This window comes from Anopheles nili, chromosome 2 (genome assembly GCF_943737925.1).
Source record: "Anopheles nili chromosome 2, idAnoNiliSN_F5_01, whole genome shotgun sequence".
Taxonomy (NCBI): domain Eukaryota; kingdom Metazoa; phylum Arthropoda; class Insecta; order Diptera; family Culicidae; genus Anopheles; species Anopheles nili.
In genome coordinates this window covers 14,068,282-14,096,034 of record NC_071291.1, presented here as the reverse complement: position 1 = coordinate 14,096,034, position 27,753 = coordinate 14,068,282, and the positions used below count along the sequence as shown (strand labels likewise).

Genomic DNA, 27,753 nt, shown 5'->3' with positions numbered 1-27,753 from the left:
CAACACACCATGACGACTCGACTCGCGACTGTGACGTTAAATTACAAATTCTTTGGCGGCATTTAACGGCGTGCTGACTCCGCTTCGCTCGCTTGTAGCATCATTTGCGACGCTTTGTTTGATTTATGGCCTCACCTCGGTCTCGCTTCGCCCGCACAAAAGTAGCCCCATTAGATCCTGCAACCCCTTCGAATTCGCGCACGGCCCTGTGTAACAGTAAATGGTGAAATGTTAAACAAGCACAAATAGAGGCCACCGGAATACATTATAAGTGCGCGCCTGGAAGTGCGTGGAAAAGGGGATCCCACCGGCTCCAGGGTGGCACAAGCATCAAACTTCCACGATCCACTTCATAACTATTCATTCATCTGCGCAAAGTACGGACAAAGCGCGCTTCGTGTCACACCCACGGGAACTTGGCCCTTCATCGTCGAAGCAGCGCCCCAACGCACCCGGAAGTTTGTCGCTAGAAGTCCTTGCTGTGGGGGTGTGCACGAAGAAAAGGCTTAAAACAGAAATGTCAACAATTTTCCCTGCCATTCAAAGGCATCCCGGGTGGGCCGGGATCACCATCCGGCACCGCCAGGACGAACCCGCCTCCGGTTAATTCCCGGTCTAATGATGATGGAATGTCCATTTCCGTCGGAAGTGAAGTGTAAAGAACTTGCGTATGGTCTCAGTGTGGCGCACTGGCGCAGGAAAGCGAGGTCTGGGAGCCGGTTATTAAAAAACTTCCTGCAGCTTACGTAAACAGGACGTCGAGTCGAGGGGTTCGGGCGTCGTTTCGCTGGGAAGGGAAAGTTTTGACGTTCAAACGCAAACTAGAAAGGATTAACAAAGTGCAGGACGACGCCAAAGAGCGGAAGGGATTCTTTTTGCACAATCTCCACCACCGCTATTTGTCGCCTAATGTTTCCATTTCATTTGCCTTGCCCACCCACGGAGTAATGCTCGTCCGGCAAAAAGGTGCCCGGAACAACCTGCCGTACGTTCCGGGGACTTCGGAAGCAATTAGCACCAATGTGGTGACGCGAACAAGGCACGCTAGCCTAACCAGCGGGCTTACTTGGAGCGTGGCAAGGGTCATGATAAAAAGGGCCACCCGACTGACTTAATGGCACCGGCACCCCCCACAACGCGGATGGGTTGGAGTCGGTGTGGCAAAAGTTTATGCGACATTTATGCGATGATAACGGACTGGATTATGCAGTTCTTGAGGGAGCGAAAGGAACGCACGATTCGCAGAAATCGCAGCCACTCGGTGGCGTTGGCGTTAGGTGTGACGTTGTTAAAGGCTAACTTGTAACAAGAATCCTGCTAACGTCTGGGAATTTTATGTAACTCGTTTCATACATTCTTTGGATCGCTTGGGGGTGGATAGAGACTTTTCCACAGTATCAGGACCTTCGTCAGCTAGGAGAAATAAATTCAAATGCTTGATCGTTCATGGCGCAGTCGAAGGACGCAGCTGAGGTGAGCTTTTTTTCCTCCTAGAATGCTTCTAATTTTAGCAGTGCTTACGCAACCGGCAAGCATACATGTGCACCGTACGGACGTTGCCATTCTGAAAGGACTAATTGATAACCTAACATTTTTGCTCCACACGCCACGGGCCAGTCCGGGACGGGCACCGGATGCGACCGTGGCCCCGGCAAGCGTTCGGTAGTATCACGCCGGCGATAAATTCTGCGAATCCAATTAGGTCGCAGTACTTTATGACAGTTTGCGAGATAAGTTTGCCCGTGGACGTGGGCGTGTATTGGCGGAAAACTGCTTCGGGTCAGCTGTTTCTCCATCGCCGTGCTGCCATCGCGCCAGCAAACGGGCTTTAAACTTCCGTTCAGCAGGAAAGTTTAACCAAACGGAGCCACCCATGCGGTGGCATCTTCCAAAAGCCCGTGGTTCAGAAGCCACCGTAAGGACGGTGGCAACACCGGTGTCAAATGGCTCCGGGCAGGATGGCCGACAAGACGCAAGATGTTTTGCGAGACACGGCCCGTTCTCTTTTTGGAAAAAATTTCTTTCCCTTTTCTTGGCTTATATGGTGTTTTTTTTTTCTTTAGCTCATCTCACTTTAGATCGAGCGATCCCGAAAGCTCGTCGGCGCCAAAAGTATTGATGCGTGGTGATGATGGCGCGCGTGGTGGCGATTCATGACGATGGCAATGATGACGCCCGTGGGGATGCGGGGAGCAACAATTCATCCCGGGATAAGAAGTAGCAAAGGCAGAGATAAAACTTAATAAATTACCTTCACACCCGGCGGTGGTCGGATGGCGACTAGCAGCGTGAACATCGCGTGGAAAAGCGCCCGAACGGTGAAGCGATTCTACGCGAACCAGGACGAAATACAACCACCGGGAAAGCGTGAGCGAGGACGAGTTTAGCAAAAGTACCACACACAAAAAAAAGGAAAGCTTTTGCCACTCTGCTTGCCGTTCGCAAACCGATGCCGGGTGCAGAGCGAGATGCCGTTCGGTGGAACGAAAACTGGGAAAACTAAAAATGATATTCGCTTTGGAATCGTTTTGCTCCTCGCCCTCGATTGATTCCGGCGCCCGCAAGCGCTGCCCTTGTCAAGGGCCGGCAGTTCCCGAGCCCTAGCCCGTCCCGGGTCACGTCCCGTCGGGAGAAACCCGGAAGATGCGGCGGGTGCGATTGATATGCGAAATTCCTCCACGGGAAAAGATGATCCGGGACGATTTGCTCCCGTGGCGAGCGATCGAACGGTGCGCAACCGGGCAGCGGAACACCCGGCCAGCGGGTTTCCGGAGTGTTTCAGCACACTCCGGCTCGACATGATTGATGAAGTGCGGATTTGGCACTATTATGAAAAATTTCTGCAACGAAACGTGCAAATACTCGGCATTATGATGTGCGAAACCGGCTCGCATGGGGGGTGATTTTTTTTCTTTCTTAGTGTGGCTGTACCCATGCGTCTTCTGACACGTTCAACCGTTCCGGTGGCGCAAAACCTTCGTAAAATTGCTCGTTTCAAGAAGCCCAATCGACCGGAGAACACGCGTTGCTTTGAGGGAGCGCCATAACGAAGCCTCGAATGATGCCATCGAGAGGTTGGGCGGTTTTCAAACACAACAGTACACAAACGAAACGTAGCAATAATAGGTCGAGCTTATAGGGCTTTAGACACAGATATTTGAAAGAATAGTTGCAAAAGCCTCATTAAAAACAAAATAAAATAAACGTTTAAATAAGGACGGTCATACGATGAAGCAGGCTGAATAATCCAAATACCTTTAAATTATTGCGGAACGTTTCTCCTGATTCTCTTCAGTACTTTTCAATCCTTTCTTTAAGTCTGTTTGCCGTTTAATAAATATTCGGTTGTGAATCATAGTTTTTAAACGAACTCCGTGTCATAGTCAATTTTTAAACGAGCTCCGTCTCAAAATATTTTAGGCTCGTGCATCATACTTACCACCCACGTGGGTCTTTTAAAAATGTATCTCGTACTTTTCCAACAGAAAGCGGAAAATAAAAATGATCTTATAGCAAATATCCCATCTCAGTGTATCATGCCGTGCTTTTAGCCACGCCATATTTTCCCAGTTGCTTCCATCCATCGTTTTATCTCACCGTTTCCCGTAAGGCTAATCCCCGTCTCTGTTCGGGAATAAAAATCATGCAGAAGATACGTTGCATCAATTTGTCTCTATTAATTTCTGATTATGCCATCCCATATGGAACGCTCGGAAGGATTTATGCTGATGCGTCCGCCTAGCGATAGGCCATAAAATTCGAATCCATCCGTATAGGTTGAAAAACAACATCATATCCATTGCGTTATCCTTCGGGGCGCAGCCAACACGTTGGGACAAATCGCACGTACGTGAGTGGAAAAAATTGCTCGGATCGCAAGGTACGGACCAAAATGCAGACTCCGTTCAAGCAGATCTTTCTGCTGGGCATCATCGCTGGCAAGCTTGGGGACAGATGGAAACAAATGATGAAACGTTGCGTCCGAAGCGGACCTGTAATATTGAGAAATATCAATTTCTAGTAACCAGACGTGCATTTCCAATCCATTGTGTTCTACATGATTTTTAGTCGATATTATAAATCCGGAGGCTTAAGTGTAGCTGCATCAAAATTTCAGGAAAATATAAAATACCTTTACAATTCATGGAACATTTCTTTAAATATTCAGTATGGATGATTTTAGTAGAAATCATATCCATTTTCTCATTCAACAAAACGGAATAATAGCATTGAATAATACGGAGAATGTTAATCAGCTAGAGGGAAATACAATTGGAAAACATTTATTGAAGTGCGCTAACCTACACGGAGATTCCACACGCGAGCAAAGGATGCACCTGTTTTAACAACCCATTGTTGCGTAACAACATAACGACCTGTCATTTGCAGAGCTACGAAAAGCTGTCAGCCATCGTAGTAGCCCAAAATACCACCCATCAGCGCATTCGTCATAATTTCCATTGTCTACTCCTTTTTTATATTTTAAAAGCTATGACGCACGCAGCCTTTGCGGGAGTTTGCATTTCCTGCAAACTTGAAACCAATAGCCAGGTAACGGCGCTACAAACCCTGATAAACCACCCGCACCAAACCAACTTGGGTACCATTTTATCTCTCACGTGTTCGGCAGCTATCAAATTCGCCAACGTAAGCTGAAATTGCAAAACGAAAAAAAGGAAAGCAATAAACGTAACGCAACTAGATCTTTTTTTCTTGTTCCTTACCGTCTTCTGCAAACCTGTCATATGCCGTCAACAATCCCCTGGGGATCTGTCATTAATGCGCCAGCGGGTAGGTCGGAAAAACGGAAATCCGAACCCCCAAAAGAAGCCCCTCCTCAGCGCTTGTGGCCCGCTAGCTCCAGCCTGAAAGAACGGAAGAAGCGAACCACAAAATCTCTCTCGAATTTTCCGGTGCAATTTGTTCGGCCTTCTTTTATTTCACGGTTTCGATTCGTGTGGCACCGCACGGTTACATGGTTGGGTGCGAACGGGCACGTGCAGAAAGGTTAAGATATCTTGTGACAGAGTCAAAAAGTTTTAATTACTTTTTCCACCCTTCCCGAATTATTGACCGAATTTTCCGGAACAAGAACCTGCAGGCGGGAAGCACACAATGGCCCGCCGTCGTCGATGTCTCCCGATCCCGGCTCGTCTCCGTGGATGATGCTGCAAGCGAGGAAGTTTTTCCATCCGCTTAGCGGCACATGGCTGAACCGATTGGGGCATGTTATTAAATATTAGCCAAGAGTTTCTATTTGCACTTGCGAAAGCACCATCCGGAGAGGAATTCGTGGTAAAACGGTGCCCTGATCTGTTTCGTTGGCGGCAGGTGAGTTAGGCAAGATCGTCCTACAGAAAAATCGAATGTTTCAAGAATAAAAATGAAATAAATCTGCTCCACTGAATTGTGCTTTAAAAGGATTCGCTTGAACACGTCATATTGCAGTGTGTTTGATTTCATACGATAGCTATTGCATAATCCATCACAGTTCCATGATCCATAGCAATGTTATTAGCACCTTTTGATTAATGCAGAGAAAAAACTAATCAATGTTTAGTGGTGCTTTTATGTGTGTTGAACGAGGCGTAAATGAAAATGTGCAAAAGTGTTTATTTCATCAATCCTGTCTCAAAACACACGTTATGTAAAGCAAGAATCCCTAAAAACCTAAGCTCCACTCGAAGCACAATCCTGCTGAAACGTGAAAGTTCTGCTCAAATAAAGAGTTTTGTTGAACCATCAGCGTGCCCCCATCAAGCCACCATCTTGACGCACCGGTTCCAGGACCTTATTTTGTCAATCTGCTGATGCACCCATTGTGCGCACCGTGTCACCGTGATGCCGAATGAAAAACGCAAAACCCCATTCCAATTCAACGCAAATGCTGCGCAAAAACGCGAATCAAAGCCCGAGCGCGAGGGCTCGGGGTGGAAAAAGTTTTCCAATTGTTTGTCAAACGCCTGCATGCTTCAAGCGTGGTGCTACCAAATTTTAATTTAAGATCGCTCCTTTCTCGCGCCCCATCATTAATTCATTCCAGTGCTCGCCCGAACAATGCGAGCGATCCGCTCGACTGGAAAGGATAAATAAAAAGCACGACAGACCGTGCGAGGGAGCCAGCACTAGTGAGTGAGCGAGCGAGAAAGAGACATTCTTGCTGAGGGTGGGAAATCATTTTAAACTGTTGTTTCTTCTGCGCTAGTTGCTGGTTGATGTATTTCGAGCCTTCGTTTCTCTGCCACCCACGTGGCGCGAGCTCCCAGCGCTGTAAATGAGGAAAAGAAGCTGTCACAAAATTCATGACAACCCCAAAACAAACACGAATTTAAAGCATCGACTACAATAGAAACGAGGCAACAAGAGAGAGAGAGAGAGAGAGAGAGAGAGAGAGAGAAAGAGCAAAAAAAAGCAGAGCAAAAAAGGCAAAAGACAAAATGGTAGATGAATGGAAAACCGCCCCATTCCGCGCCGGCCGGTGGGCGAACATTAGGAACAACTTTTAATGAGTTTCGTCGGGACGCGACACGGCACGGGCCACCTCAGCCGTTCATTTTCCGCGGTTAAGGGATGCCATTTTAAGGGAACAATTGATTTCATTCTCCATTCTTTTTTTTTCTTATTCGGTTGCCTTTCGTTGGTCCTAATCCACCCCATACATCGTCGGTACTGTCGAACGTCGATCGACGACCCCAGGATCCTAAATGGGCGTCGGTGGTGGTGTTTAGGTAAAGCCCAAAATGACCCAAACATGCCTTCTTTTTATCGGTTTCTAAAGTTAATTGCGAGCGGGAAGGACTGTAAGGCGAAAGACAGGGGGTCAAGGGGGTCGCATTCCTCCCCAGACCCAACCGGATCACCGCCATTTTCCGAGCGCTCCGCTTTTGGCTTACTTTGTTTATGACCGTGTAACGATGATGAACACATAAATCTTAGATCTCCCAGAGTTCGCGTGCAGCTGCCCACCGGCAACGCCTCCTTCGTTTGCGACGAACGCACCGGAAACGGAAACGCAAACACTCGCGATTAGATATCGGTGACAGCGCGCAAGGACGATAAATTCAGCCACCCCACTGCCGTTACGCCGTTGTCACAGTGTTGCGAATCCATTGTTTTAGCACGTCGCCCGCACGATAGTTGATCCTGCGTTGCTGTCACAACCGTCGAGCTTTGAATTGGCCAACAACCGAGGCGTGCCTGCCGAGCGGAACCTGGCGGAGAACGAGGAGCCGAAAGAATACGCGAGAAAAAGATTATTTTCGGCAGCTTGGGTGCTTACATATTTTGCTAATACATTCTGGGACCCACCCAACGAGGCCAGCTTGCTTCCGGTCCTGCGCCGCCTCGCAGCAAATAGAGTGGAAACAAGATTTATGTGCTCTCAAGTTCAAAGCCCATTTAGTCGTACCGGTGCCCGGTTTCGGTGGCAATCGGGTAGGCCGGGTGGCGCAGGGTGATTCCTAAAAGGGTGTCAAAAGGATCACCAACCAACACCCACAAGTGGGAGGGAGAGAGAGACAGAGAGAGAGAGAGAGTGGGGAATAAGATGAATAGTACAAAAAAAGCTAAGCCGTCACCTCGCCCCAAGACGTTCGGGCGAACAGATCAAGGACCCGGAGTATTGCCGCTCTTTTCCAATTCGTTACACGACCACGGAAACACAATACGCCTCAACAGCCTGCGCCACCCCGCTGGCGACGGGGGCTAATTTTTCCACCACCCTCAAGCTCACTGGCATGGGCTCACCCTCAACAGGGCGCGTATTGACTTAGGCAATCTGATGGAAGCTGACAACACTTTCCGGACACGCATTTTTCGGCGTACAAATAGTCTGGCACTTCGGAGCGTGTGCCAAACGACTACGGAGAAGCTGCAAGCGGCTGGGAAAGCCCGTTTGGCTAATCTTTTTATTGCCCTTCTGGATCATGTTTATAGCGCCCTATGAAACGATGGTGGGAATGGAAGGGGAACGCTCTCGGGATATAATTTGTTGGCTAATTTTCACCATTTTTCCCTGCCCGAGTGTGCCAATACAACACTTCAGATGGTGGGTATAATGAAGCACGTGATTGTGAAATCAAAACATTCTGGAGCAATCAACATGCATTTTATGAAGAAAAATAACGATTTTTTAAACATATAACAACAATTCTCACAATAGCTAAATTTAGCGTCCTTCATCAAGTTATATTAGTCCCATACAATGAGCTGCGAAAGGATGATAGAAGGTAATTAATGTACTTGAAGTGTCGGCTACTTAAGGCTCTTCTACTCTGATCAAACAAAGTGCAAAGCTTGCTAGCCATTAATGAGATTACTTTTGCTTTAATGATCAATCTTTCTAGCGAGTATTAGATCTGACAAGTTTAGCAACGCGCTGTGATTGCACCGTTGGCTTTAGCGTTAAATAATATATTTAAAGCCGAGTCGTGAGAAAGCTGTATTATTTTCCTTTTCCTTGTTGCTTTCTTCTAGATATTGAAGATATTGAATTATTAGAAACAAATGTGAGTACTGTTGCATTGAATCCTTTAAATGATTTTAGATCCAATCAACACGACTGTTTTAATGAATAAGAAAGTTTTATTTTCATTGCAAAATGTGCAGATTACCAACAACCACGTGCGTTACTCAACTGAAATGGTATTGCAGATATTCATATAACAATTCATCCGATTTACCAATGAAATAAATATTATGCATTGTACCTGAAGTAGAAAATATTCTTCTTAAAACACAAACAATCTGAAAAACGTTGCACTTTGAATATTAATTACAATAAAAACAAATTTAATTTGAAAGTTTTCAACACTAACTAAATGGTACGTTATGAGCTAACCTCTAGTATTTTATATTCCTCCAGAGTAGACATATTGAATGGAATTTTGACAGTTTGGTAATAAAAATGTACACCCGCGTCAGAGCCCACGCACACAGCCGATGGCAAATGTCAGCGGGTTCTTCTTGTTGTTCTTGTAATCGGTCAATTGTCAAGTCGTTCTAAACGGCCCTACCTTCTTTCTCTCCGCCCGCTTTTGTTAATTGTATCATCCTGCTAAATAAACGGGCAGCTTTAGCGGCACTGACGTGGCATATTGTAATGTTTTGAATCGTGTAAGTTCAAGCATTACACAAATTACGCTAGTCCTCGCCAACGAGCTAGCAGTGGCAGAAACTACCAACTAAAACATACCCGAATCTGAGGTGGTGACACGACGACGTAGCGCAGAGGCAAGGTAAGACGACAGACAGGTTTTCTTTCTTCACCGCAGTTCATTCTACATGACGCACTTCGTTGTTGGGGCCGCGGCTCTTGCTGAATAACGCCCGCAAGGCAAACTATTAGTGCGTAGTGCGTTTTGAACACATCTAATAATGGTTTTTTTCAATTTCAGGACAGAACTGAAATCGTGGCATTGCTGTGAAGCACCATCATCATACGAAACCGGAGCAAAACGTAAACACAACCAACCTCTACAAAATGGGTCTGACGATCTCCAGTGTGTTGACGCGATTGTTCGGCAAAAAACAAATGCGCATATTAATGGGTATGTCTGGCTTTGTATATTAAATAGTCCTTAGTTACCCTCTCTGCAGAAGCTTTTTATTTCCTACATTCATTTGAAAACAAATTTGAAATACCTAAAACCGTGCACTCCAAAACATTTACTCGATTTTGGTATATAAAATACATATTTTTTTGTTTTACGAAAATGATTTCATTTAAATACTTGATTTGCTTAGAGCTGGTACCATATTACTATCATACCATAGCTACTTATCTAGATCGATAGCTCCCTAGGGTGCTGTGAGTTGGTAACATATTTTGCGGTTTATCCGTAGTGGATTTGCATCAATCGATTACCGTGGCAAGTTTTGCTCAATTTCAGTTGGACTTGATGCGGCCGGTAAGACGACAATCCTGTACAAGCTGAAACTAGGCGAAATCGTAACCACCATTCCGACGATCGGTTTCAACGTCGAGACGGTCGAGTACAAGAACATTTGCTTCACCGTGTGGGACGTCGGTGGTCAGGACAAAATTCGGCCGCTTTGGCGCCACTACTTCCAGAACACGCAGGGGCTCATCTTCGTCGTCGATTCGAACGATCGTGAACGTATCGTCGAAGCAGAAAAAGAGCTGCACAGTATGCTGCAGGAGGACGAACTACGCGATGCCGTGCTGCTTGTGTTTGCCAATAAACAGGATCTACCGAACGCGATGACCGCTGCCGAACTGACAGATAAGTTACACCTCAACCAGCTGCGAAACAGACATGTAAGTGGCTTTTCGTTACAATATTTTCCCTCGTTATTGGTCCCTTTTGTGGTATTGACTCTTTCCGATTTGCTGTTATCATTTTCTAGTGGTATATTCAAGCGACATGTGCAACGCAAGGCCATGGATTGTACGAGGGGCTGGATTGGTTGTCAAATGAGTTGGCCAAAAAGTGATGATAATCTGGTTGCCTCGACCGAATGAAGCAAGCAAGAGGTTTATTTTTAAGACGCTGATGTACCGCTTATACATTTTCATTGTTTCGTATGAATAAACGATAGGATGGAAATTCCAACCATTCACAGGAGTATAGGAGTCATTGCAGTTGTTCAACATGATTTTTTTACATTTCACGTATGTTTTTCTCGTAGCGCTATTATTAATAGTGCGCAAAGTATGGAACGCAATCGCATCCTTTGATTTTAGAGCCACAAATTGTCCAAGATGTACCAAATCTTGTGGAACGTGATGTCGAGATAAGCGTTATCAGAGTCAGACAGGGTTTGCGTTCCCGAAAGAAGGAAACATATTGCTCGCCCCTCTACTCGTTCTCATCCAATAAATCACTAAGAGAAAGCTAATCCATGGTTTTGTACATTTGTATATTCTTATACCCGACTACATCTGATCAGATAATGTATATTTTTATTTATTAATATTGAGCATATTTCACGTTCACCACACTTGCAAGTGTTCGTTTTATTGAATAAAAACATGCCTACAACCTACCAAATAACCTTTATTCAATTCCCTCCTCTTAAGGCGATCTATCATTATTTTAAGTTATCGTAATATTCTACAGCGGGAATGCGCCCAAGTCTTTTTGTCGTCCCTTTCAAATCATCCCAAGTAATCACAATTTTGGATCTCGTTCCTCCCACTCGAAACTATCTACACGATACTTCATCAATATTAATTGTTATTGCTTCTATTGCTTTCCGTATTCAACACATGCATGTTGTGTAAGAAATAAATGGGATAACACAAAGCCTGATCGCTACGCTAAAACACTAGACGACAACGGAATGCTACGGGACTGTTGGTAGCGTGTAATGCATACAAAATTTTACATTCTTGTTCAACTTGACGGTATAGTACCGTGTAGGAAAATCCATTGCTTGGTGCACAATTTCTGCTCTTCAATACAATTAGGGCACATTCCGTGCTATCTCATTAGTTTTAGCTGTCGTGTTACCGTAACCAGAATTCTTCTGCCTCCTAAATCCTTATCATTCTACGAAGGAACGGTAGTTAATTTTTTTTCTTGCTCAGAGGCACGTAGTTTTTGCTATTCTTGGTCTAAATTATGAAGTAGTGTCCTTTCGATTTTCTGGCAATAATCAGACATCTCGAGCACAATCAAACCTGCAGTTGTTTAAGAAAAAGTTAAGTCAAATATTGTCATCAGATAAAGTGTACTTCATCAGTTAATTGAGCATGCTGAAGGGTACTGCGATATGCTAGGACACACTATAGCTTGAGCAAATATTAACCTTAACACCACCCTTGAATTAAGAATTGAGTCCTCTAATTCCCCCATTGCTCTACGCGTTTTTCAACGTGATATTGTCAATGTAGCGCACACCTTGTTGCGTACGCATTGAATACCCCTTTAGATACTGGATCTCGGCAAGAGAAGATTGCTTGAAATACTTTGTCCTACAGCCAAGGAGTACATACTGTTTGTTCGTATAAAATCCTTAAAATAGTAGCAATTTAACGGTAATTTCACCATATGTAGCAGTGTTAGTAAGCACTGTAGCAAGAGCATCCACAGTGTCGATTAGAATTAATAACGAAATAATAATATATGATCACAGTTTACCGTTTACGGTATAGCTTTTTAAAGAAAGGAACCTCGAAAACAACAAGCCTTAGGTTGTTGGCAACCAATAGTTAATAAACAGGACAAAATAAGATAATCGGAAATAAACCGTCACACCACCAGCTAAACTCAAGGATCAGCATGAGAAAATACTGAGTATAATGAAATAATACGACTAATTGCATAAACCAAAGCAACAAGATGATTTATCATTCTCATTCGTTGTCCGTTGTTGCATCGCAGCGCCCCCGGTAGTTCCAGTTGGTAGTACACCACGCCTAAAAACTTGTACTAATTGGCAATTGGACCTAATTGGGGACGAAGCAAGAATAGAACGTAGTTAACTCCCAAGAACAAACCTGGCCCATTTCACAGAGTTCGCCATGCTTACTCAACAAGAATATTGGTGTCCACCAACACTTCACCATCGCAGTTCCATTTGGAACGGCGCATTCTACCCGTGGAAACCGCAGGGACTGCTTCACTATTCGCGTCGGTCTGTCCGTTGGCGACGAATCGGAACTCTTTCGTTCGGTAAATTTCGACAAACGGTAGTTCACTCTGTGAATTAAAAAAAAGGGAATTGAAAATAGGCCGCGTTTGCACCATTAGAAAAGCTTTTCAGCAGAAATACGTACCAATTTTTTGGTTTTTGACGTCATAGTCAGCAACAGTCGAAGGTTGTTAAACATCGACGTGTGCCGCACGAGCACCAGATCCAGCAACCCATCTCCAAGGTGGCAGTAGGGCGAAAACCCTTGCGGGCTGCGTTCGCACGAGCAGGAGATGTTAGCTCCACTTACCATTAGAAACTTACCGCGCACTACTAGGGGCTCCGTGTCGGTTTCCTCGAAACCACCGTTGCCGTTGCCTGCCAGCAATGCCTTTTGGCACCGAGAACACTTGTCAATGCAACGAACACCATCGTTCGGGTCTTGTTTACCACAACGATCAAGATGCACTACAATTTCTGCATTGTAGCCACGGTTTGCGATAAATTTCTTAAAACCTGCCAAAGAAATTATACAATTATAAATAAAAATACGGGATACGAGACAGTTGTTTCTATTGCTCCCAAACTTACCGGAATAATCATATCTCTTTGGTCCCATCCAGCGATACTTTTCACTATCGTAAGCAATATCGCCCAGATAACCGTACGAAAGTGCACTTGCGAACAGTTTCAGCAAACGGGGCCGTGTCTCGGAAACCATGGGCTGAATGGTGGAATCTCTTGCGGAGGTATCCGTGTCGTAAACCGCCGATATGTCCAGCCCGCTGTGCTGCCCCAGAATGATGTGTATAATCGAAGTCTTTATGTCAGTAGTGCCGTTTAGGCAGCACGCAACCGTATCGGTGCTGCCGGCAGGAATGATTCCGATCGGAATGTTCGGTTTTGGAAGGTAGGACGGGTAGTTGATGTCTATACCTGAAAACGAAACATCAAGAGTTTGATGTGCTGCAACTTGATCATGTGTTCTACTACTGTACCAAGATCCATCATTGTCCGAGTCACAAGTCCGTTGAACAATTCGGCAAATGTGCCGTCTCCACCGCAACAAACCAATCCATCGTAATTATCCAATACGATTCCCTTGGAGGTGACAATGTCGTAGATCTGTTGTGCGCGCTGTGTTATAATTAAATTAATATCCACATCCGCCAATCGGAACAAAGGCTTTGCGAACCGCTCGTACAAGGCCAATGCGTTCTTTTTCCCTCCGTATGGATTCAAAAATAGCAACAAATTTTTTGGCCGGTTTAGCTCTACAAAAAACAAATTAAATATTTAATAGACGAATTTAAGCATTCATCACATACACGATCGACATCAGCCAGTACCTCTAAGATCATTCGTTAGACGATTGCACCACAGTTCTACGATGCGTTGTTCGCTGTTGTACAACGCAACGGACTTCACACGCCAGCGATTCGATTTCATGCTCACGAGGGCGGCATAGTGGATGATCAGGTAGTTCAAATTGCCCGGTGGAGTGCTTTCAATATAAACGGCACCCTCGCGATGGTCAATATTCGAATCGAATAAATCATTGTTGCTTGCTGCAATAAAGTAAGAAATTGTATGTTGAGTATCCCATAGTACGATTGACACCGCGCAAAGGCTTCTTGACACAAAAACTCCACCAAAGCATGATTTGAAGTAATTTATGCGGTCATTTTTCGACAGTACTTCAGTTTTGCGCAAATCATTCTGCTTTGTGACGTAACAAGCAGCTCTGCAGCGAACTACCTGTTCGACGGAGGTCATTGAAACGGCTGCATGTAACAAGACTTCTAACGAGTAAATCGTGTTACGGGTTCTCCTTGGAACCCCCTTCGCTTGCTATTACCTCGGTTGCTGTGGCTGTGCGGAATGTTGCTGCTGTTCGTCGCGAGCGTGTTGGTTGTGGTCGAACTCGAGAGCACTGGAATACGATCGCTATCCAGGCTGCCGTGGGCTTCGTTTCGCGCTATGGTTGACGATGGTGAAGGTGGCTTGCTTCGTTTCGTCCATTGCTTGCTATTGGCATGGGGTAATTTTGATAGTGCCACCGACAACACATCCGTTATCGGTACGGTGTTTTTGGCTGTTGGAACATGACAAAAAAGAAAGAATAAAATTCGATTGTAGCTTTCGGTTTACGATGGGTATGATAAGATATATGTAATCTTTAATATTGTAGCAGCTTAGCACAAGATTAAACATTCCTCGCTAAAAAAATTATGTTCCTCAAGAAAGCATGAAAACTTTATGGTAATCATTTTTTTGCTTTCTTCATCCATGTTTCATGTTTGGTCTTAAAGCGAGATATGCTAGTTAGTTCCTGTTTGTGGTTGTTTGTTTGTTATTTTGCTTCTCAAGACCGATAAGTGTTACGTGGTTTAAGGTCAAGGCCATATTACGGCCCCTCCCCCACATGAAACGACTAGTACAATATCGGGGAACTACCGTTAAATACCTTTCTTGGACGATTCGTCTTCCCACACCAAAATGCCTGCATTATAAAATACACGATATCGTGTTTTAGCTATCACAAACGCGTTAAGCAAAACTTCGTGTTCTTTGTCCATCACGGAAATGGGGCTAAATGCAACTCGGCACTGAGTGTTTCCTGTCTAATGGAACTTTACATCGATCACGTATTCTGGAAGCGGCGAAGGCAGCGAAGAATGGAGCACACTCAATCGAACACACGCACGACGGCCAATCGCCAAACAAACCGTACTGGGCTAACTTCTTTCTGATTTTCCGTTCGTTGCCCGCGGACAGGTTGAAGGATTTTTTTCAAGGTTTTCCTTCCTATTCCGATCGCACTTCGTTCATTCCAGTTTCAAACAACACAAAACGTCAAAACACCCCAACGTCAGAACCGCTAACGGTTGAGGCGGTAAGTGATGGTTGATCGAGAAAAAGAGAGGGACTGAGAGGTGCACGGATACTCTCGGTCGTTTTTGCTCCTTGGCATTTTTTGGAAACATCGAAGATTTTGAATAAGCTCGTCCATCTTGAACGCTATTTTATACTAGGTGTTTTTTGTTGTTATTTACAGATGTTATATGTTCACAACAGAGAAGAACAGTAAATCGTATTTTCTCAAAAATTGTTTTTATTTTTAATTGAATTCATCGATCGTGAGTTATACATTGTAGTTCAGGGGTTGCATGAAAGATTTCGATCTTGTGTTGTATACCTACAATACGCGTGAAAAAATAAAACAAATTATTTGTCACGATTTTCCAGCGTAGGAAAATCAACAAATTCAAGAAACGCGTTCTGTATTCTATTCAAACGTTTATCCCTAAAGTACATTTATTTTGCTTCACCAAATAGCATTTTTTGTTTCCGAACATCAAACGGAGGTGAAGGATTATTACTAGCGTAGTGGTAAATTTCTACCGTAATTGTAGGCATAAAGTCGTTGCAAAATGCCCAAATACGATATGTATGTTAAACAAGGTAAATTATTATATAGCTAAAAACTACCGCAAATGATCGAAACATTCATATTATTTATGAATTCTTTTCAGAACTCGACACTAGCGGATTACTCGAGCTTGGCATGGACTGCAGTGAATCGCCCGAAATGTGGGAAACGAAAGGTAATTTCAACGTTTAAATCAATCCTCTTTATAGTTCACCAACATCGAAACGATAATTATTTGGTATATTAGATCAAGTTTTCGCACCACCCTCGTGGATGAAGGGGTTGACCCAAGACGATATCAATGCAATGTACCGTAAGTAGCAATTTTTGAACGAATTTAATTATGCACTCTTGTGTTCAATGACAACTGAGTCTTTTGAATCTACCGCAGAACTGGGCGCCCTATCCAAGAACGGTCTACTAACTGAAATTAAGAAAATATTTGATCAAGCCTACAACATCGGTCTGCAGGAAGCAAAAGAGTTCACGAAAGGCAAAAACCTGGAAATCTTTTCTACAATAACCCGAAGGAAATAGTTTTCATTGTTCTGAAGGTACATGCAATAATTAAAAATAGGCCAAAACAATGCAATTTCAATAAAACGTGTAGAGTTGACTAGTGCAATTCTAAAGATAACTACAAATTAAACGTATGTGTACATTCACACAACTGCTTTTCTAACGAACTAATACAAAAAACTTTTGACTTGCGCGGCACATGGCGGGTTTCTTTTTATTCATGTTTTGTTTTTGAAATTGCGGTTAGTTTCCGTTTTTGAAAAAACTTTAAAAGAGTATTAAAAGAAAACACCACCGGTATCATAATGGGCAAGAAGAGTGGAATGTAGATAGCGTACTTTTGTTCGTTAGGGAAGTACAATAAAGCCAGTAAACTAGGATCGAAAAACGCTCTTTCCGCTGATGTATAAGCCTCCCGCGCCAGAAGAGCCGCTTCTTCGAGGTTATTTGTTCTTAGCATTTCCTTTGCTTCGACAATTTTATGGTACGCATTTTTAATAGCTGCTCCAACCTCATCATTGATCACAATGTACTCGATACCGCCGAGCAGTTGAATCAACGATTGCAACGTCGTTGTCGCCGAATGCACCAAATAGATTGTGTTGGTTCGGATGAACGTGTCTACTTCCCAAACACGTGGTTCAATCGTATTGTACGGTACCAGTGTTGTGTCTAGCAGGGGCGTGTTGTTTTCAAGATCGAGTATTTTTCGCAACTGGTACAACAAAACAGGCATTACATCCTGTGCGTGAATGTATACATCGCTAAATTGTTCGCTCTCCATATACCGTACACAGGTTGCTTCAGCAGGGTTGGCAAAAATGATGCCACCCCATTTGGCGGATGTAAAAGCATCCACGTTACTGCTCAATGGTGACGCGCGCTGTCCGTCTTTTCTATAGATTTTAAGAGGAGCTTGTGCACAAGGTGGAACGTAAACGACCAGGTGAATACAAGGGTTGTCGGTGATTTGTGTGCCAAGTTTTTTCTCGAGCGACGTTATTATATGTGGAAGACTATCCTCTGACAAGGCGTAATGCCGGCCAAGTTTTGAATCATCTTGCACTTGCTTCGGTTGAGCACCTTCTATCCCAACTTGGTAGATCCACTGTGTTTTAATGGTGAAATTGGTGATTCCGGAGAGCTCACGCAGGAATGGTCCTATGTAATCTAAAAATACAAAAAAAAAACATACATTTTAATCGCAAAATTTTAAAAAACATTACCACATTTCAGTTTTGTAACACAACGATAATGAAAACTAACTTTCTGCTGCTGCTCGTGCATTCCAATGCACTTTCTGTAGGTCGGGTTTTGGATTTAGAACCGTTATTAGTACTTCATAACGTGATTGCAGTGGAGCCGAATTCAATCGCATTTGGCGTCCCTTTGTAGTTTGCTGCATATTCCTAGATCCAAGAATGGCTTTCAGCTTGTATTCTTGTAAAATCCAAGAAGATAGTACCTGATATGCTTTTAGTGATGCTGAAAAACAAAACACGTGAAAATATAACAAGCTCATAGAATGAGAATAAAACACTGTCCCTACTTGCACTTTCTGAGATAAATGCTGTCCGATCGGAAGAAACAAGAATATCATCGTCTAATTTGTGCCACTCAATAAACAAGAAATCTCCAACGGATGCAGGATAACGATTAAGTAATTCAGATTCAAGTTTCGCCGGAGTTTTAATCGTTGAAAGTGTTTCTGTGTCCAATGAAAGCAGCTGCAGTTCCAAATCAAACACAACTACAAAACAATATGGAAAATTAACAAATTCATTATCTGATTCATTCGCTCAAGGTGCGATGGTTCAACTATTCACGTACAGTTCTGTTCAAACTTTTTACGTAACTCAAATGCGAGTATTTCTCTCCGTTCAGTCGATCGGCAGTACAATCCTAACCGAAACGTTGCCTTGATGGGCTTATCGTTCAATGCTTGGATTTCGTCGTAAGGCAATGACACGCTGTTCGTTATGGAGAAAAAATATCATGTGAGAATGAATACGATTTTACGTACAATTGTACAATCCTTACCGATATACTTCCGTAGATTTCCACCACATCGGAACTCCAATGACGATGATTATGACTATAAAAGCGATCGTGGCGTAGATATGAATGCCAGCTGAAATCGTTAAAAACAGAAGAGCGTTGTTCATTATTTGAATATTAATTTTTGTTGCTCCTGTACTATTAACAAACAGAAACACGTGAGTCACAGATGATACGGGTATTAATGATTTATTGCGCAATGGACACTCAGTACATATGTGGCAAAAAATGCAACGCATGTCATTTATATTTTACTCTTTGTAGCTACATGACAGTATGTAGGTATATGCGTGACCACTATTGTTTGCCCTTTCGAGATGTGTATTATGCGAGACATATTTGGTAAACTTTGTTGTTCCTTCAGCACGGTACACCATGTTCAATACGTTATCCTTCGGAAGTATAGTCAATAGCACCGGATCCTCTTCGTAGCATTCCGCGTAAGAAGACGACGTCGGCTGTTCGTCATTTTGCCGGCCAGACGCTTGTTGCTGCTGTTCTTCCTCGGGCACTAAATACGTTATAACTCCAACGTTTTCCTGTGCATTAAGGTAGAACGTGAGATCTAGCGTGCAGTCGGCGTAAGTGGACGAGTCTCCAAGCACCGTATAGCAGCCACGTTCCCATCGCTGCAGCTCGATGGCACATTTGGGAGCTTTCGCCTTCTTGCCGTACAGATCCAGCTCGGTATAGTCGTACAGCAGACGGAACATTGTCCTGCTCGTGAACAAATCGTACAATTCGGCTAGCGGACTAGCTTTTGGAAGTGATTTAAAACTCAACACTTCATACTTCCTCAGATGCGCTGGTCCCTTAATCGTCCACTCTAACTTAGAATCATCGCACAAATTTCCCAGCAAGCTGGTGAATCGTGGCGCGAGCAAAAATTGCTCCAACGAAACGTCGGAGAACATTTCTACCTTTTTCTGTACGTTTTGTTTTACCTCGTCGACAAGGTAGACGCTGTTTATCCACTTCGACAGATCAATGTCGATTTTACGCGGACTAATATAGTGCATATCGATGATGACAGACGGTTGTTGAGAAGCGCTTTTAGCTTTTGCACTTTCCTCGATTGCCGGTCCGTGGAACCAACCGTTGATAGTTAACCGAGGGTATTCAAAAGTCGTTACTTCTCCGACTTGATGGAAAGACTTTTCGCACACTCGAAACAGTACCAGCTGGTTGTTTTGTGGGAAAATCTTGTTCGTCACCGGAAAAACGGGAAGTTGGTTTGCATCCGCTTTGAACAGCTCCAAGGCTCCTCCATCCGTTTCGGACCATTGCCTGTGACAATTCCATGGACTAATGTAGAACACGTATGCTATTCTTCGATCCGAGAGCAAATCGTCGTGTACGAGTAAATAGTCTCCTGCGTTGTACATAGAGCAGGATGCCGAAACGTGAGTAAGTTTCGTCCCAGTCAGTTCCTCCACCAGTGGCATCATTTGCTCCTTCAACACCGTGTAGAACGCCTGTAGGTAATCGCTATCAAGACTGCATAAATCATTTGTCTGGTAGAACTCATACAGATCCATCTGCTTCCGTTTCCAATCAAGTGAGCTAAATTCTGCCTCTAAGCGTTTCGTAGCGTTTGCGCGTTTCGCATCTTCCTGCAGAAAGTTTTGCAATACTGCTAACTGGAACGGATCCTGCTTTAGTTCGAAGCTGGCCCCAGAAATGCTGGTTTCGCTCTGCCAGGCTTCTTTGAATCGCTCACGAAATTCGTCTTCGAAAAAGCAACCATTAATTGAGACCAGCTCCGTGTTCTTGTCCACGCCTCGTTTGGTTCGCTTGGCATCCGGCGGTTTTGGGGTATCTGGAGAGAATGTTAAAAAATAATTTATTACAAGTCACACGTTAACCGGTAACGTTAAGCCCGCAAACCAGAAACACATCTAAGCCTTTATTTAATTTTGAAGAATGGTAGAAGCCAAACAAAGCAAATCACACTCACCCATCATTTTTCCAGAGTCTATAGGCCCTTGCGCCATGTGATTGAAACTAAACCATGACTGAAAACATAAGCACTTCGCGACGCGGCACGATACACGATTTTACCGATGGTGACAGAAAAAAAAAACAAAAGAAAACCTTTTTTTCACAGGTGCCTTCATCCGGTAAAATGTTGGATATTTGTGTGAATTGAACTTGGTACGAAGCAGGTGAGGAAGGTGAACAATGTGTTCTCTTTTCGGATGGCTGCAGGCAGAAACTCTTGCGAGTACGCAATAATGCAAAACGATATGGGGATTTTGTATAAAATGCAATGCATCGGAACATTGCAAAATAATGATCAGGCGCGTATGGTGGATCGGTTGCAGATGCTTAAAAGGAATAATGTTTTACCATCCTCGTGCGGTGAAGACCCGGCTTCCGACTTTTCTCCAGCACCATCATCATCGTGCACTCTCTTGTCGGAGGACATATCGTTAGCTTTGGTTTTCGTAGCTGTCTGCTCACTTGTATTTGCACTCATTTTCTGCTGCTCCAGTTGAGTTTGTTTGCGCGCAGCATATATACTTCGTAAGGGACTAGAGTACTGAAATCAGTTTTTTCACCACTTTACTACTATACGAAAAAATATAATGCTACGACACCCCCAGTGGATGTGTCAAACGCATGTTTGACATTTCAAAACATGTCAGAAAAGGAAGAAGCTGAAAAACAATCCTGTTGGTTTTCATTCAATCGTTGCAGCTTGAAGTTTACGGTCGTATCTGCCTCGGTTACTGTTAAGTTTCAGTAAAAACTGCATTTTTTGTGCTTGGTGTCGAACAGCGACATTTAGATATGGGAAACAAATCGTCACTATTGCTACGCGAGGAGGAGATCGCTCAAATCCACGAAGAAACCGGATGTAAGTAGTACGTTCCTGCATATGGATTCGGTATGTCGAAAATATTGCGATTGCATTTGGAGACCTTGACAAACTATCGCGATGCAGTCATCCCCATCGGGGGGCTTATGGACAATGCAACGCAATTAGAAAATATGAAGTCGACGGAGCTCGGTGGTTGGCACCTCGAAGAACTGGAGCAGCGTTTTTTTTTATCTATTTCACCTTCGTTTGTCCAAGTGCCCGTAATTAAATACATACGTGATAAGAGGCTCACCATATCGTGAACAGGGAGGTTTGCTTATAGGTGTAGTAACTTAGAAGCTCTGTTCCCTCGCCCTTCGGAGCCTACAGATAATTAAATGCTCTCACAGCAAATACCGTAGCTAATGAACGACCGACGTCAATGGGTTGCGCGTGTCGGTGCATATTGCCATCGTAAGATGAATGAATAACATGTTTTTTTTTGCTTGTACGTGGCTGTTTTTTACATCCTTTTTACCTTGATCGAATCGCTCGATCGATCGAAATTTGATTTAGAGTTAGTTAATGCATTACACAAATTTTCGTAATTATACAATGATTTGTACATTTTTTTATCTATTTTGTTCCATAGTTACTCCCAATCAGATCGAAAGGCTCTACTCACGGTTTACCTCCCTGGACCGAAACGATTGCGGAACACTTTCTCGAGAAGACTTCCTACGTATCCCTGAACTGGCCATCAATCCGTTGTGCGAACGAATTGTGCATTCGTTTTTTGCCGACAGCAGCGATGATCGGGTTAATTTCCGCCAGTTTACTCGTGTGCTCGCCCATTTCCGACCAATCAAACCAAACAAGGAGAACAAATTGAATAGTCGCGAAGAGAAGCTGCGTTTCGCGTTCAAAATGTACGATCTGGATGACGACGAGACGATCTCCCGCGATGAACTTCTTAATATCCTACAGATGATGGTCGGAGCGAACATTAGCCAGGACCAACTGAACAGCATTGCCGAGCGTACGATCGTCGAAGCGGATACGGTTGGAGGAGGCAAAATTTCTTTCGACGATTTCTGTCGTGCATTGGAGCGCACGGAAGTGGAACAAAAGATGTCCATCCGCTTTCTGAATTAAGGGACAGAAAGCAACAATGACTATTTACAAATGTTTACCACAAAAGTAACAGTTCGGTCCAGTGTTTGCCACCGTATCGCAGCTTACTTCCTCATTCCTGTGTAGATATTAGTTAGAATACAATTCACCAGGCACAAAACTTATTTCCACGTGTGGTGGTATTGCTAATGAGACCCAGATCAAGCATTGGTAATATTAATGTATATAAGCATAGTAAAGCAGCAAAATAAAACACGGATTGTCGAAACACTGGGTAAAATATGTTTCTGCACTTACTTATCAGATACTTAGTTAACATCTTTCAATTGAACATAGCTAGCAAACTTCGAAAGAGTTCTCCAGAGTATTGCTGCTCGTTGTACTAATGATTTAGTAAGATATCAAAATATTCAGCTCAATTATCTAACTATGAGTCTCACAGATTGCCTGCTGCTGCAAACTGAATTGCTTTCTATACCGAATTCTTCAGATCAACTGATTTGGACTAACCCTAGTACCATAAAGAGTAAGAGTAGTTTTGATATACAATCATATATGTTACCGCTCTGCACGACGAAACTAAGCCTAAATAATGTTCAATAATTTATATTCCTTTGATTTTCGGACCAAAAAGTAATCAAAAACGCATCAAACATACCATTTTATCCCATACGAAAATTTGAATTATTATGAGAAATACATGTTATATTCTTATAGGATCTATTATACTATTGTGTTATATAATTTGTAACTATCCAACCGAACAAAAATTTGTTTGCGTTTATCTTATGTCCTACTGTAACTTCATAAATCCGCTAGCATTACACAAAGCTGAACTATTGATGAAACTGCACTATGAATCTCCGGTGTTATACACGGTCCAGCCAACAGAATGGGAGCTCTTTTATTCCACAATATCCCTGCCCTGATGTACGCTGGGAAAGTGGATTTAATTGATCGTTCAATTGAAACCCATCGGGAAATGGTGCCTATCCGACTATTCGGTGTTTAAGTTGTCGACGAAACAGCCAATTTTTTCAAATGCTCCATGAATACTTGTAGCGATACATCATCCGTAAGAACAGGGGCTCCACCGTCCTAGATAAGCGATCGAGTTGATTAATGAAATTAGGAAACAAAGATAAAGATCATTTAATTATGGTATGACAGTTGTAAGTAGAAATTCTCTCTCAACAAGCATATTGTTAAAGGCAGATAATATAACATATGATATAAAATGACAGATTTTTCACCATAGTGTATATTTTAAAATACATTATTAAAGTTAGTAATGTTTTTATTTCGATTTCAGTAAATCAACAACTTTCCACAAAAATGAAACTGGAAAAGATCTGTAAACAATATCCGTGAATCATTAAATCAGATAATAAACTTGATTATTTGAGAAAGAAGCACATTTATGTAATATTCCTATTTTTTACAGATAAGTAAGTAAATGACGAAAACAAATGCCTGAGAGAATGTATTCCATCTAAACAATTATTTACAACCGTAATGCAAGTGTTTATCTACAAATATTAAATTGGAATGTATTTCTCCACCTAGAGTAACTTTGAAAATAATAATAAGAAAAGTATAATCTGATATAAGAATCCCCAGTTAGCCAAAAAAGAGACATGGTAAGCCCAGTTATTCCCTATGAAACCATGTTTATATACCAAACCCAAAAGTTAGTAGACAACCTGCCATGTGCTACCATTCCCGGGGTGAAATATCGTATGCACAATTTTTATAATAAATTATAATTATAATTTAAAAAATAAAAAAAATATCTACCGCATTCGGAACCTGCATCTGCCAATGGTGTCAAAGTAAGACAGAAAAATACCAATTCAGAAAGTCAACAGATAGATAAAGTGTATGCATGTTTGATTGTTCCACGAGGGTGAGGACAATTGTGTATGCCCGTACAGTGTACGTCGTTTGTGACGATGGCGTGGCGAAGGAGTTACCGTCAGTGTAACCATAAAACCATGATAAGGATTCAAACATGATACAATAACACACACGTGGGGAGAAGGATACAAAATTTCATAAGTAAAAATAATACGATAAAACATTTTTCATCGGAATAGTCGTTTCGTCGAAACGAACGGTTTTGATTTTAGAACTTACCTGTCCATATGCATACATATTATTGTGAGTTTGCGAAGGGTTAACCTTCGACAGGAGGAACCGAGCCTGCGATCCACCCTGCTCGGTATCGATGTATCGCGGCATTGGGAAGCGAGTCAGCAGAATTTCCTGTGCATCATCCACAGGGGCTTGCAGTAGTTGCTTGAAGTTTTCGTACTCGGGCATTTCCTGGTATTTATCTTTGCGCCATTGCGCGATGGTCTCACCATGGAAGATGAGAATCTGGAAAAATGTGTCCATCAACAGAATTCGATCGGGCTGGATGGACGAAGTGTCTAGCAGAACCGGTTCCGGGGGTCCATTAAATGAATACGAGTACAGGATGGGTTGGATCATTATCAGCGATTGTGTAAGATCCTCTCGCATCAGCATATGACGGTAGAAAGTCGTTTCGTCCGGACTGTTATTGAACACCTGCAAGAACTGCGACCGACGCAAATGATACATGAATTGTGGGAACAGCGAAAAGTTCTCCGCCAACCGGAAACTGTTCGGATCGTCTTTGCCGTACTCGCCAAACTTCTGACACAAACGAATCAACTGTCGATCGATCCAACGAAGCGTATCCGGTCCGTCGTCCGATTCCGCACGATACACGACCATACGTGACATGAGGACTGCCGCAGCCTCCTGATCAAAGCCTGCACTGATCATGTGCAGGTTTGCAGTGGCATCAGCCCAGCTCCGTGCGACGGTTGTGACCCGAATGCGTCTCTGACCGCTGGAATGCTGATACTGTGTGATGAATTGGAGACAACCACGGCCACCCTGCGGTATCGGAGCAGCGTGCTGATTGGCGACTTCGAAGAAGAATGCCATCGTCGTGTTGGGACTCATGGTGCACAGTTTCCATTGTACCGTATTACCCATGCCTATCTCCGTATCCGACACGGAGGCATTCTTTACGTTCAAGGAAACGCATGATCCAATGCCACCTTCAATTTTCAACTCACGCGAGCACTTAATTTCCAGTGTTCCGTTGAACGCCATCTTCAGCTCATTCTTCTCGTCACCGGCGAAGACGCGTTGAAACGTTTGCTTAAACAGCGAGGAGTTGAATGAATCACCCATGACCATGTGACCACCGGTTGAGTTACAACATTGCTTCATCTCCATGAGGCCCGTCTGATCGAGGGCACACGAATAAATATCAATGCAGTGACCGTTTGTGGCGGTACGGAGGGCGAGTGCCTCGTAATGTTTGATCGCTCTCTTCATAAACTTCGCATTATCCTTCTGAATATCGTGATGCGAGCGGATCGGGTGCTTCAGCTCATCATCGACCACTTGACCGGGGCCTTGTGAGCAGGGACCGCCGACGAACAGCAAAATGCGACCACCGGTATTGGGGTACGTGCATTCCAACAAACCTACCGCGATAGAGAGTGCTGCTCCGGTTGAGCGAAGATACCGTTTACCTTGGGGCACTGGCCAAGGATCGCGCTGTAATTCTCCGAGCAAATCAGTAAGCGCCATGTCACACCTGTGCAGCGGTTGCAAGAATCTATTGGCTGGCGGAACAGGTGCTGTTGCACCACGCATCGCCTGCTGCTGTTGGCCTGCTTGCTGTGGTCCAGGACCGCGTCCGATTCCGAGCATGTCCTGTATTTGCTTCGCGGATAAATCCTTAGTGCCGCGAAACACATAGCTCTTCGAACAACCCTCCGTACCGAATTCGTGCACTTGCACCATCTTGCCGAACGTGATCAAACCAACAAGCGCGTTTGCAGGAAGTAAACTTAGCGACATTTGCAACGAGTCCTTCAGTGCGGTCAGCTCTTCCTCGTCCATGCACGTGTCGACAACAAAGAGGAAAACCGGCGGCATGCACGGGGCACGAGTGATCGTGTACTCGATAGTGCTGTACCCCGCCACCAACTCCGCCGGCTGGTGTTGCTCAGATATCGCTGCATACTGTGCTGGGAAGGCATTCCGCTGGAAGCAGAAATTACACACCCAAAGCTTCGCGCGATAGTCTACCTGACACAGGGGGTTTAATATCGCTCGACACGTCGTGCGAGTGCAAATGACCGGATCGTACAGGATCGGGGGAAGATCCGGTCGTTCTTTCAGCGGCTGATAGAGGCATCCCAGTGGAACGACGAGGCGCGTTGAATCAATACGACTCGAAGGCCAAACGTTCCATGTAAAGCGAATGCCGTCTCGATCTTCGTTTTGTTGAATAAACTCCTCATATGTCGTCATCGCGATTGTTCTAGAAATAAAACGTTATTAAAGCGCATTTACTAAAAAACATATCTTCAATGAAGCAAACCTTCAAGATGACGACAACAGTGGACACTTAATATTTAATTTTTCACGGAATTTTGCTCGAAAAAGCAATTATTTCACAGTTAACACATATTTTAACTTCGTCAGTACTCCGAAACGTTCCCAACAAAACCACCACGTCAATCGGACTTGCGCTGTCAAGCTGAACACGTCATTTCGCCCGTAATTTTCGCCGGTATGTCAATGGTGAAATTTTTAGTAATTTATATCAAGCTAAAATCAACAAAATTATTCTTTATTTCAAGATATAAAAGGTTCTTCAAGATACGCTCGAAGAGATAATAATATTTAAACAAAATTCAATGTTCATTTGTTAACAATTTTGTGTGTCAACAAATTGACATCAGCAGAGTGTTAGCAGCCCTGTTTCGCCCGTACGTGATTGGGAAGATCTGTGCCGTGTGTTCGTCATCATCGTGAAGTAAGGCAGAAAAAGTACGTAGCATCTCGGTCGAAAGAAGAAAGTGTCTGCGTTCTCTGCCTTCTCGGTGAACGATAGCGGTCGATAGTGAGGCTAGTTATCATCTCGCAAACGCAACGTGTTTCGACATTACGTACGCAGCAGTGACCTCTGCACGCAGAAGATGTGTTAATGTGGCAGCCAGAGTGCAAAGCGCAGTGCAGCGGTGGTGAAAAGGCTGTTGTCCTCCGCGCAGGATAGGAGGAGATGAGAAGGAGAAAGCTGCATACAACATCACTGCGCTCCAGCTGTGTGAAAGCAGCGCATTTTTTGCCCCCTTACCCGTAGAACTGTAGCGTC

The 27,753-nt window shown here is 43.7% G+C and overlaps 7 protein-coding genes across 11 annotated transcripts; 3 read left to right on the top strand and 4 right to left on the bottom strand.

Moving 5' to 3' along the window:
* Positions 1 to 9,047: 9,047 nt before the first annotated feature.
* On the top strand, positions 9,048 to 10,596 carry LOC128721467 (ADP-ribosylation factor 2). Its single transcript, XM_053815223.1, has 4 exons — positions 9,048 to 9,236; positions 9,396 to 9,548; positions 9,891 to 10,279; positions 10,369 to 10,596. Exons 2-4 carry the CDS (start codon positions 9,482 to 9,484, stop codon positions 10,453 to 10,455), a joined length of 543 nt encoding a protein of 180 aa, XP_053671198.1. The 5' UTR covers positions 9,048 to 9,236; positions 9,396 to 9,481; the 3' UTR covers positions 10,456 to 10,596.
* Positions 10,597 to 12,279: 1,683 nt separating this feature from the next.
* Positions 12,280 to 15,176, bottom strand: LOC128732108 (ceramide kinase). The gene is made up of 8 exons (XM_053825270.1): positions 15,065 to 15,176; positions 14,456 to 14,692; positions 13,947 to 14,165; positions 13,596 to 13,871; positions 13,189 to 13,533; positions 12,743 to 13,113; positions 12,496 to 12,665; positions 12,280 to 12,412 (listed from the first exon to the last, which is right to left on the bottom strand). The coding sequence occupies exons 1-8, from the start codon at positions 15,174 to 15,176 to the stop codon at positions 12,280 to 12,282; spliced, it is 1,863 nt and encodes a 620-aa protein (XP_053681245.1).
* Positions 15,177 to 15,930: 754 nt separating this feature from the next.
* Positions 15,931 to 16,661, top strand: LOC128720371 (protein lin-52 homolog). 2 transcript variants are annotated; one of them, XM_053814037.1, is made up of 4 exons: positions 15,931 to 16,062; positions 16,134 to 16,205; positions 16,284 to 16,343; positions 16,422 to 16,661. In XM_053814037.1, exons 1-4 carry the CDS (start codon positions 16,032 to 16,034, stop codon positions 16,565 to 16,567), a joined length of 309 nt encoding a protein of 102 aa, XP_053670012.1. In that variant the 5' UTR covers positions 15,931 to 16,031; the 3' UTR covers positions 16,568 to 16,661. The 2 variants fall into 2 exon arrangements, with proteins under 2 accessions (XP_053670012.1, XP_053670011.1); XM_053814036.1 differs by having other exon boundaries at positions 16,278 to 16,343.
* Positions 16,662 to 16,763: 102 nt separating this feature from the next.
* On the bottom strand, positions 16,764 to 21,146 carry LOC128730292 (GPI transamidase component PIG-S). The gene is made up of 7 exons (XM_053823334.1): positions 20,957 to 21,146; positions 20,365 to 20,367; positions 18,590 to 18,680; positions 18,380 to 18,519; positions 18,099 to 18,299; positions 17,816 to 18,034; positions 16,764 to 17,719 (listed from the first exon to the last, which is right to left on the bottom strand). The coding sequence occupies exons 1-7, from the start codon at positions 21,084 to 21,086 to the stop codon at positions 16,764 to 16,766; spliced, it is 1,740 nt and encodes a 579-aa protein (XP_053679309.1). The 5' UTR covers positions 21,087 to 21,146.
* LOC128720856 (prolyl 3-hydroxylase sudestada1) lies at positions 18,859 to 20,354 on the bottom strand. The gene is made up of 2 exons (XM_053814555.1): positions 20,328 to 20,354; positions 18,859 to 20,220 (listed from the first exon to the last, which is right to left on the bottom strand). The coding sequence occupies exons 1-2, from the start codon at positions 20,352 to 20,354 to the stop codon at positions 18,859 to 18,861; spliced, it is 1,389 nt and encodes a 462-aa protein (XP_053670530.1).
* A 166-nt stretch (positions 21,147 to 21,312) lies between the features above and the next one.
* On the top strand, positions 21,313 to 23,290 carry LOC128720305 (calcineurin B homologous protein 1). Its single transcript, XM_053813969.1, has 2 exons — positions 21,313 to 21,467; positions 22,063 to 23,290. The coding sequence occupies exons 1-2, from the start codon at positions 21,401 to 21,403 to the stop codon at positions 22,563 to 22,565; spliced, it is 570 nt and encodes a 189-aa protein (XP_053669944.1). The 5' UTR covers positions 21,313 to 21,400; the 3' UTR covers positions 22,566 to 23,290.
* LOC128720303 (protein transport protein Sec23A) lies at positions 23,217 to 26,906 on the bottom strand. 4 transcript variants are annotated; one of them, XM_053813965.1, is made up of 3 exons: positions 24,681 to 26,906; positions 24,342 to 24,359; positions 23,217 to 23,642 (listed from the first exon to the last, which is right to left on the bottom strand). In XM_053813965.1, the coding sequence occupies exons 1-3, from the start codon at positions 26,904 to 26,906 to the stop codon at positions 23,553 to 23,555; spliced, it is 2,334 nt and encodes a 777-aa protein (XP_053669940.1). In that variant the 3' UTR covers positions 23,217 to 23,552. The 4 variants fall into 4 exon arrangements, with proteins under 4 accessions (XP_053669940.1, XP_053669941.1, XP_053669942.1 ...); XM_053813966.1 differs by having other exon boundaries at positions 24,342 to 24,353; XM_053813967.1 differs by lacking the exon at positions 24,342 to 24,359 and having other exon boundaries at positions 24,660 to 26,906.
* Between the last annotated feature and the right edge of the window lie 847 nt (positions 26,907 to 27,753).